We start from the raw sequence: 10,806 nt of genomic DNA, 5'->3' as shown, positions 1-10,806 counted from the left end.
TTGTCCTATCTGACGTCTTCGATGCAAATAATTTCACTTTCCAAGAACTGTATCCTGGGGATTACTGTGAAAAGGCTCAGGTTACACTCCTCTCACAGATACACAACATACAGGCCGCATCTTTCTTTTTTAAGGTGAAGAGTCCCTCCATCATGGTTGTAACAGTGTAATAACAATTATCACCTTGTGTACAAGGCGGGCTCAGTGCCAGGCGCGCTTCAGTGAGGTCTGAACGCACACGCCGCTTCAGGACGCAGCATGTGCCCGACGGTTTCCGCGTGCGCGCTGCTCCAAGGCCACTCGCTCCGCCCAGGGAGCACGCGATTGGACAGCACGAGCCATGTTTCCGCCGTTTGCTTGGGGATTCCTGGTAGCGCGTGAGACAGCGTTCCGGAAGTGACCAATCAGAGCGCGGTGTTCCGATGACGCCCTGGGATTCCGCGAAATTGTTTCTTTTGAGAAAAAGAGCAGCGAAAACACTGCGGCGGCGGCGCGCGCGCTCACAAGTTTTGACGCAGTTATGAGGAAAGCTCGCAAGGCGACGGCACGACTTCGGGATCCGACCGACGCCTGGAAATCGTACAACAGCTGTACAAAGGCGTAAAGAGAATCAGGGACACCACGTTTCCTGGAGGTGACTCGGAGCTTCTGATAAACGAGTTGCGCAAGACTGAAGAAGCGCTTTGTTCCTGGCGTTTAATTATCGCCCGGTCTTGTCAGGACGATCATGACGGATGTGGATGTTGCCGCGACGCGCGCGCTCTCCTCCACCGACGGAGCGGATGCTGAGATGGAGAACCAGGAGAGCCGCACGCTGCTGATGGTGGCGATGATCCTGCTGGACTTGAACCGGTGCGGCAGAGTGTGCCCTAAGGGCTCCGTAGAGAGCGACGCAGCCGGTCAGTCCGCCGTGAGGGAGAAGCGCAGAGCGGCAGGGGCCGAGCGGCGGGCGCGCAACCGGCAAAACCCCGCCGAGAAGAAGCACGGCTGCCCCTACCCGGGATGTGGCAAGATCTACGGAAAGTCATCTCATCTCAAAGCGCACTGCCGTGTCCACACCGGTACGGACGGGATTTCTTTCATGATCCCACAATATAAAGTCAGGGTGATGCCAGATCAGTATTTTCTGTAAACGTAGTTAACATTACAAACCACACATAGGATTAGGTGGAATCAGTACTAATGTACAGACAAATCAAATCAAATCATCCAGTTCGGGGTAGAATGTCACAATCTGGCAACGCACATCACAGGACGCACGTGCTGAAAGCGTGGACTGTCCTGAGTGTCTCTGGTTTATAGGCTGCCGAGTTCAGGACTCCTTAATTCTAAATATAACAACATCCACACTGCGTTTTTGTTTTAGATTAGACAGAACTTTATTGATCCCTTTGGGAGAGGGAAATTTCAATTCCAGGAACAGAAAATAGAGAAGACTTCTAGATAAATGAAATGAAATTAAGTATTTACGTATACAAATATAAAGAAGAGTAAGATTTGGGGTGGGCGGCACGGTGGCGTAGTGGTTAGCGCTGTCGTCTCACAGCAAGAAGGTCCGGGTTCGAGCCCCGTGGCCGGCGAGGGCCTTTCTGTGCGGAGTTTGCATGTTCTCCCCGTGTCCGCGTGGGTTTCCTCCGGGTGCTCCGGTTTCCTCCACAGTCCAAAGACATGCAGGTTAGGTTAACTGGTGACTCTAAATTGACCGTAGGTGTGAATGTGAGTGTGAATGGTTGTCTGTGTCTATGTGTCAGCCCTGTGATGACCTGGCGACTTGTCCAGGGTGTACCCCGCCTCTCGCCCGTAGTCAGCTGGGATAGGCTCCGGCTTGCCTGCGACCCTGTAGAAGGATAAAGCGGCTACAGATAATGAGATGAGATGAGTAAGATTTGGGGTGGGCAGCACGGTGGTGTAGTGGTTAGCGCTGTCGCCTCACAGCAAGAAGGTCCGGGTTCGAGCCCCGTGGCCGGCGAGGGCCTTTCTGTGCGGAGTTTGCATGTTCTCCCCGTGTCCGCGTGGGTTTCCTCCGGGTGCTCCGGTTTCCTCCACAGTCCAAAGACATGCAGGTTAGGTTAACTGGTGACTCTAAATTGACCGTAGGTGTGAATGTGAGTGTGAATGGTTGTCTGTGTCTATGTGTCAGCCCTGTGATGACCTGGCGACTTGTCCAGGGTGTACCCCGCCTTTCGCCCGTAGTCAGCTGGGATAGGCTCCAGCTTGCCTGCGACCCTGTAGAACAGGATAAAGCGGCTACAGATAATAAGATGCGATGAGATGAAGATTTGGGGGGGGGCGCAGCAAGAGAGGTATTGCACATTGTCCAGTATTGGTTTTTGTCAGGCTAGGCTACTGCTCCTTCCCATCCTCTGTCCTCCTGTTACCCCTACTCCCCCCCCCCCCCCCCCCCACCCCCCCCCCCCCCCCCCCCCCCCCCCCAGACAGGAGTTGTACAGTCAGTTTGAATAGAATAGAATACCTTTATTGTCACTATACACATGTACAATGAGATTAAAGCATCTCCAATAACAGTTAACTACAATGTTAACTGTTAAGACATTAATTAACTAACTGTTAACTGTTAATTAATGTTAATGTGTTAAGACACATTAACTAAAATGTACTATTTTGCACATTTTAGTACAAAATAAACCGTCCAAACATTATGGGAATGTTTAACCCCTGTAAGGTCGGCTCCAGAAAGTCAAAAGTCGTGGAATGACAAAAGTAAATATATGTATTTACTTCTAGACACGTCACATTTTTTGCTTCTTTGACGTTTCGACACGTGGTTTTCTCTAAAGGTAGCTCATGATGCATGGAAAAGACGTGATGGAAGGAGGAAGGGGCGTAACCGCAAGCTGAAAGGTGTAACCGTGTGGAAATGGGCGTGGCGCAGGCGGAAGGGGGCGCGGCCACAGGCGGAGCGCATCCTGCGGTTGTGACGGGATGAAATGTTACTCCAAGAACAACAAGTGTGTTTTGGCAGGACAGTGGAATGAAGTAATCCAGGGTTGTGTCACGGTGTCTTTATAAATAGCGACAAAACAAATCCCCATCTGAGGGTCTGCAAATGAAAGGAGCAAATTATTCAGGGTTTGATTTGGGAGCTTTGTGTTATTATTATTATCTCATCTCATTATCTGTAGCCGCTTTATCCTGTTTTACAGGGTCGCAGGCAAGCTGGAGCCTATCCCAGCTGACTACGGGCGAAAGGTGGGGTACACCCTGGACAAGTCGCCAGGTCATCACAGGGCTGACACATAGACACAGACAACCATTCACACTCACATTCACACCTACGCTCAATTTAGAGTCACCAGTTAACCTAACCTGCATGTCTTTGGACTGTGGGGGAAACCGGAGCACCCGGAGGAAACCCACGCGGACACGGGGAGAACATACAAACTCCACACAGAAAGGCCCTCGCTGGCCGCGGGGCTCGAACCCGGACCTTCTTGCTGTGAGGTGACAGCGCTAACCACTACACCACCGTGCCGCCCTATTATTATTATTATATAAACAGTGCATTATGGTAATCTGAAAAGGTGACATCAACCTCTCTCTCTAACACACGCACGCACGCACGCAGTTTCTTTATTGCCTGTACACACCCAGTGCACATGGCTTCTTTACTGTTTCCAAGAACAATCTGTGCTTTATAGCTTATATGGTGCTCATAAACCAGAGATTAAACACTGATTATATTTATCAACGTTGCCTGAACAGCAGATGACGGACTCTTTATCTATCAGTCTATTTAACAGTTATCCATGAAATCGAGTCGTACGTGAGCTGATAGCCAACAAGTCACATAGCACCGAGTCGGCTATAAGACATGTATGATGAGATTGAGTGGAATAACTGTTTTATTCGATCCACATTCACTGGATTTTGAGAAACAGAGCGTTTTTTCTTTTTTGCAAATTAGATAAATGAAAACTTTATACAAAACGTCTGACAAAATAATTTCCGCTTAGAATGTAAACAAGCCGGCGAAATGACAGGAGCAATTTGTGAAAAATGCGATAATAATAATTCTTGAAAAATCAAAAAGATACGTTCATGTCATCAGATGCTTTTATTCCATATCTTGTTGTTGGTTTTTTTTGTATTTTCTGGGAATTTGTTTTCAAGTAGAGTTTTTATTTCGTCCTCGTTTGGTTGAGCAACACGCGCCGCCATTTTGTTTTTTCCTACTCACGGTATATGAGCTGATAGCCTAGTAGTAGAATAGCCAATCAGAGCGCGCGCTTGCTCATATCCGGTGAACGTGGATAGAATAATAAGAAACGCACAAAGTGGGTTTGTTGCAAATGTTGTAAAAAGTACGACAGTGGTCCAATTACCTATCTTAATATAATTAGGTTCCTCTAAATAAAGACATAAAACCATCTACCTGAGGATCCCAATGCACTTGTTCCTTAAGATACCAGTTTAATCCCTTTTTTCTTCTGAAATTAAACTATATCCATGACTAACTGTCTTTATAGCAGAACAAATTTTTCAGTGCAGAACAGATACATTCAACACCGAAGTGTGAATCACAGTGTGTTGACCCCCCCCCCCCCCCCCCTTCTCTTTTTAGGTGAGAGACCGTTCCAGTGCACATGGCCTGGCTGCGTCAAGCGTTTCTCCCGATCAGATGAGCTGACGCGCCACTTCCGTACACACACAGGCGAGAAGCGCTTTGCCTGTCCCCTCTGCACCAAGTGCTTCATGCGCAGCGACCATCTGACCAAGCACGCACGCCGCCATGATGGCTTCCATCCCAGCATGCTCTGCAAGTCCAACAGCTGGAGGTGCCGCTCCTCAGCCTCCACATCCTCCTCTGGCTCTGGAGACGCTGAGTGATGCTCAGAACTTTTTAAATGCAACTTATTACATATTACAGATCAGTGTAGGATCTGCACACCCTTCTGATGTGTACACTGCCGGATCAAAAAAGTCAGCAGGACCATCTCTAGTCTGCGCTTTCACGTTATCCGTATCCGACAGGCAGAAACTCTTTTGCACACACAATACATTAAACTGACAGCAATATATACACCGATCAGCCATAACATTATGACCGCTGACAGGTGAAGTGAATAAAATGGATGCTCTCATTACAGTGGCACCTGTCAAGGGTTAATAAATGAAGTGAATGCTGGCTAAAACAGAAAGGTGTCAGCGTTCACTTTTTCAGCAGTTTGTGCTACAGGAGCTCTTCTGTGGGATTGGATCATATGGGCTAGCCTTCATGCGAATCAGTGAGCCTTTGACACCCATGACCCTGGCGCCGGTTCACCGGTTGTCCTTGGGATCCTTGGACCACTTTTGTTCGGTACTAACCACTACACACCAGGAACACTCAAGAAGATGTGCCATTTTGGAGATGCTCAGACCCGGTCATCTCACCATTGCAATTTGGTCCTTGTCAAAGTCACTCAGATCCTTATGTTTGCCCATTTTTCTTGCTTCCAACACATCAACTTCAAAAACTGACTGTTCTCTTGCTGCCGAATATATCCCACCCCTCGACAGGTGCCACTGTAATGAGATAATCAATGTTATTCACGTCACCTGTCAGGGGTCATAATATTATTGCTGATTGGTGTGTGTGTATATATATACAGTGAGAGTAAAAAGTATTTGATCCCTTGCTGATTTTGTTGGTTTGCCCATTAATAAAGACATGATCATTCTATACTTTTAATGGTAAATGTATTCTAACATGGAGAGACAGAATATCAAAAAGAAAATCCAGAAAATAACTTTAAAGAATATATATTAATTGATTTGTATTTCATTGAGGGAAATAAGTATTTGATCCCCTAGTATGCATTAGGAGTTCTGGCTTTCACAGACCAGTTAGACACTCCCAATCAACTTGTTACCTGAACTGAAGACACCTGTTCTAACTAATCACCTGTATGAAAGACACCTGTTCACAGAATCAGACAGTCAGACAGATTCCAAACTCTCCAACATGGGTAAGACCAAAGAACTCTCTCAGGACCTCAGAGACAGGATTGTTGACCTACACAAATCTGGAATGGGCTACAAAAACATTAGCAAGATGTTGGGTATTAAAGTAACAACCACTGGTGCAATTGTGAGAAAATTTAAGAAGTATAACATGACCATCAGTAGACCTCGGTCTGGTGCTCCACAGAAGATTTCACCTCGTGGGGTGGCAATGATCATGAGAACTGTGAGAAATCGGCCTGCAACCACACAGCGGGAGTTAGTGAATGACCTCAAGGCAGCTGGGACCACAGTCACCAGGAAAACAATTGGCAACACTTTGCGCTGCAATGGATTAAAATCCTGCAGTGCCCGAAAGGTACCCCTGCTTAAGAAGGCACATGTGGAGGCCCGCCTAAAGTATGCCAATGATCACCTCAAAGATGTACAAAGTGATTGGGAGAAGGTTCTGTGGTCAGACGAGACCAAAGTTGAACTATTTGGCCTAAACTCTACTCGTCATGTGTGGAGGAAGAAAAATGCTGCCTATGACCCCAGGAACACTGTGCCCACCGTCAAGCATGGAGGTGGAAGCATTATGTTTTGGGGGTGTTTCTCTGCCAAGGGCACAGGGCTACTTCACCGCATCAGTGGGAAGATGGATGGAGCCATGTACCGTGCAGTCCTGAGGGACAACCTCCTCCCCTCTGCCAGGAAGTTGAAAATGGGCCGTGGTTGGGTCTTCCAACATGACAACGACCCGAAGCATACAGCAAAGGCAACAAAGGAGTGGCTCAAGAAGAACCACATTAAGGTCATGGGGTGGCCCAGCCAGTCTCCGGACCTCAATCCAATCGAAAATCTATGGAGGGAGCTGAAGGTCTGAGTTGCCAAGCGGCAGCCCACCAACCTTAATGATTTAGAGAGGATCTGCAAAGAAGAGTGGGCCAAAATTCCCCCTGATATGTGTGCTAACCTTGTGGTTAACTACAACAAACGTCTGTCCGCTGTGCTTGCAAACAAAGGCTTTGCCACCAAGTATTAAGTGCTTTTGGCTAGAAGGATCAAATACTTATTTCCCTCAATGAAATACAAATCAATTAAAATATATTCTTTAAAGTTATTTTCTGGATTTTTATTTTGATATTCTGTCTCTCCATGTTAGAATACATCTACCATTAAAAGTATAGAATGATCATGTCTTTATTAGTGGGCAAACCAACAAAATCAGCAAGGGACCAAAGTTAAAGGAATGGTTGACAAGTGCAATGGCAGAAATGTAGATGTGTGCTGATATAAAATCTAGGCTCCACAATTATCATGGTTTACAATAATTATGATGACATGACGTAAAAAATACCATCATATCATCATTTCTCACATAAAACACATCGGACCAATTCTTGTAAATTCAATAATGAACTCCTGTTGAGTATCACCAGATATTACAGAACCAGCAGTTTCAGTAGCATTGGGTTTTGTATATTGTTTCCTTTTTTTGTCGTTTACAGAAAATATGGCTCTCACAGCAATCAGAAGTACATAATCCCCCCCCAGACCACTTGTACTTAATCAGCTATTATATATTCGGTTTTGGAAACGTTTCCTTGGTTTTGCACTGGAGCTTCAGTACTGATGTAAGTAACAAGTCTTCCTGCAGTTTTTTGCTGGCTGATGTGATTTAGGACACCGTAGCACTTACTATAATCCATAAACATTAACAGAAATTCAGCATAGCTGAACATTGTATCACCATGGAGGCTGCCATTTTGGAAAACAAGAATCTGGGTTGTTTTTTTGTTTTGTTTTTGAAGTATGTATGAGACACACTTCTATTGCTTGTTAGCTATATTAGCCTTCGAGGTCAAAGTGAATCAAATGTCCGACGCCAAACCAAACCAAACCAAACCAAACCACTTGGCTGATTGAATACATTTGTTTAGGGGTCTTTAATAGAAATGTATTATGAACGGTCATCAACATTCTATGTGAGTAGTATAAGAATAGTATTAGATAGCTAACGCTAGCTGAGACTGAAGACTTACATGTGGAAAAAGTCACGAAACTCGATCGCATTAGCTGGGATTCAGTGTCATGATGAGAGAAACTCTTTGTGTCGCGAATTACATACTGTAGATCTTCTCATTGTGCCATTTTATTACATAAGCTTTCAGATGATATGTTGTTGATCCATAACTTTTTATGACTGTAAAATAATGTGTATTTACTGTATATCTTAACGCCCCATCCGAAGTCCTCCATCTCTTTCTTTATTTCTCTGTTTTCACTGATGAGCGTGTTGCTTCTACAAAGAGAATGTGTGTTTTGTTTTGTTTTTTAACTATTTCTGCCTTGTTTTTACTAATCCATAAAATATCGGGATATGATTTAGTACTGCCGTTGTTGGCGTGTGTTTTGACGAATCCCTATGGCTAGTTTAAGTTTTGATATTTTATCGGCGCAAATGTTTTTTCCACTGAGTCTTTGGAGTTCAAATATATCAAGTAAGTATGACTAGGTTAAGCTGAGTAGCAGAATTTACAGAGAAAGTACCATGAAAATGGTCGATGTAGCCATTAAACGTAAGCATGAACACTAAAATGCTTCATATATGTAGATATAATGTGTAACATGCTACATGATAATAGGATTCTTGTCGAGGTACTCCAGCTTACAAGCTAATTAGCAAGCTAGCAGCTTCCGGTAACTAGTTGGCTAGTCAGGCAGTTTGAGTTTTGTTGAAAGGAAATTGAATCTGGAAGGAAATGTGTTTAACAAGAACCGACATGACATGATTCATGTTATTCTTGTTTTAACCTAGCTAGCTAACATATCTTGGAGACAAGCTAGCTAGCGAGCAAGTTGGTATGATTCCGCAAACAATGGGCAAAGGAAAGAGACTAGAATCCCCCAAAAGCAAGTGCAATTTTTTTATGTTAGTACTTGCAAATTCATTTTGATAGGAAGTAAACAAACAATCACTAGTTACCGTATTGATTATATGTACTAACTTCATCTTTTGGTTTATTAAGTGGTAGGGAAAAGGATGCATGTGTGTGTGTTTTTTTTTTTGTCTTTCTTTTTTGGATTTCAGTAACCAACTCATCTTGCACAGAGGCAAAACAACTTAATTTACATAATTTACTTGAAATATTCAACACTGTGACTTAGTGTTTTGATATACAAGCAGCCACCAAGCGAATGACAATAACAGTAATGACTAATATAGTGTGTTCAGATAGTGTGAGGAAACTAATTCAGCTGTCAGTCACACGGAAAATTGCCACGTCAGTACAGTACACCTCTTCTGTACCGAGGCTCTCAGTTCACATGCACTTTTTACAGATATGGATGTATTTTTCCATGTCAGAATTTTCAGGTTCTGTTGATTCTGCTTTCACCTGTAAAGAATGTAATAATACACTGCCTCGTCTCAGACATCCTACCAAATTCGTCCTTGTAGTGAAGGTCGAATGGACTGAACTAACCACTGACATGCTTTGTATTCATTTTTTGTTGTTGTTCTTGCACACCTACCACATCTGTACATATGATGATAATAATAATAATAATAATAATAAGATGAACACATTTCTCATTTTGAATTTTCTTGTATTATTTTCAACAAAACATGATGTTCACTTGTATTTTCCGTTCATGCCTTCATTCAGAATTACTTCTTTTTCTGAAAATGTAAAAATAAAACATTTAAAACACAGTGAGGAAAGTGGTGTATCGGTGAATTTCCATGGTGTCACGCTTAACCTAAATGAGTTTGTTTGATTTTTGAATGCCAGGTCATATTTCATTCAGTCATATTTCCAAACATGACGCCCTCTTGTACTTTGTAGATTGCACTTTTGCTGTAATTAGTATTTCTTACTGTAACAGAATCTCATCTCATCTCATCTCATTATCTCTAGCTGCTTTATCCTGTTCCACAGGGTCGCAGGCAAGCTGGAGCCTATCCCAGCTGACTACGGGCGAAAGGCGGGGTACACCCTGGACAAGTCGCCAGGTCATCACAGGGCTGACACATAGACACAGACAACCATTCACACTCACATTCACACCTACGCTCAATTTAGAGTCACCAGTTAACCTAACCTGCATGTCTTTGGACTGTGGGGGAAACCGGAGCACCCGGAGGAAACCCACGCGGACACGGGGAGAACATGCAAACTCCGCACAGAAAGGCCCTCGCCGGCCACGGGGCTCGAACCCAGGACCTTCTTGCCGTGAGGCGACAGCGCTAACCACTACACCACCGTGCCGCCCCAAGTGTAGATCATAAAAACAATTTTCCCAACACCCAATTATTTTTGTTTAGTGGACTGAAAGCTACTGAATTCAAATCACAGACTTCCAATTTTATAAAATATTTTTAAATAGAAAAATTTATGAATTTACAGCCATGCAGCCTTAAATTCTCAACTATTTTTTCCTGCTTCACCATGAATCAATTCAAGATACTACATCATGCATCACGTGATGGGCTTTCCCTGTTCACGCAAGGCATTGTGGGATACAAATTTGAAACAGGAGAGAAAAATAGAGGATGTGAGCGTGCGAATAAAACGTGAAAGACCGACTACAGTAACGGAAAGAAAGCGAGAAGAAAAGACGTTATGTTATATACAAAGGAAAGGAAACGCAGGACCAAACTAATAAATATCGGTGCTCAGCGAGCACCTCGGTGTGATCAGTATGTTCGTTTAGCGACAGAATGATGGAACTGTCAGTCCACGGTCTTATTGTTTCAGTGGGGTTTCATGGCACCAGCTGAAAATCACCACATCAAATGAATCCACTTGAACAGTATCGCAAGTTCATCCTGAGATACAGCGATTTCAAAACATGATG

At 44.1% G+C, this 10,806-nt stretch overlaps 1 protein-coding gene across 1 annotated transcript; it reads left to right on the top strand.

The window, feature by feature from the left end:
• Window positions 1-390: 390 nt before the first annotated feature.
• On the top strand, window positions 391-5,690 carry klf9 (Kruppel like factor 9). Its single transcript, XM_060906722.1, has 2 exons — window positions 391-1,061; window positions 4,583-5,690. The coding sequence occupies exons 1-2, from the start codon at window positions 728-730 to the stop codon at window positions 4,846-4,848; spliced, it is 600 nt and encodes a 199-aa protein (XP_060762705.1). The 5' UTR covers window positions 391-727; the 3' UTR covers window positions 4,849-5,690.
• The last annotated feature ends 5,116 nt before the right edge of the window (window positions 5,691-10,806 follow it).

This window comes from Neoarius graeffei, chromosome 24, assembly GCF_027579695.1.
Source record: "Neoarius graeffei isolate fNeoGra1 chromosome 24, fNeoGra1.pri, whole genome shotgun sequence".
In the NCBI taxonomy this organism is placed as follows: Eukaryota; Metazoa; Chordata; class Actinopteri; order Siluriformes; family Ariidae; genus Neoarius; species Neoarius graeffei.
This window is presented reverse-complemented; position numbering and strand designations above follow the sequence as displayed.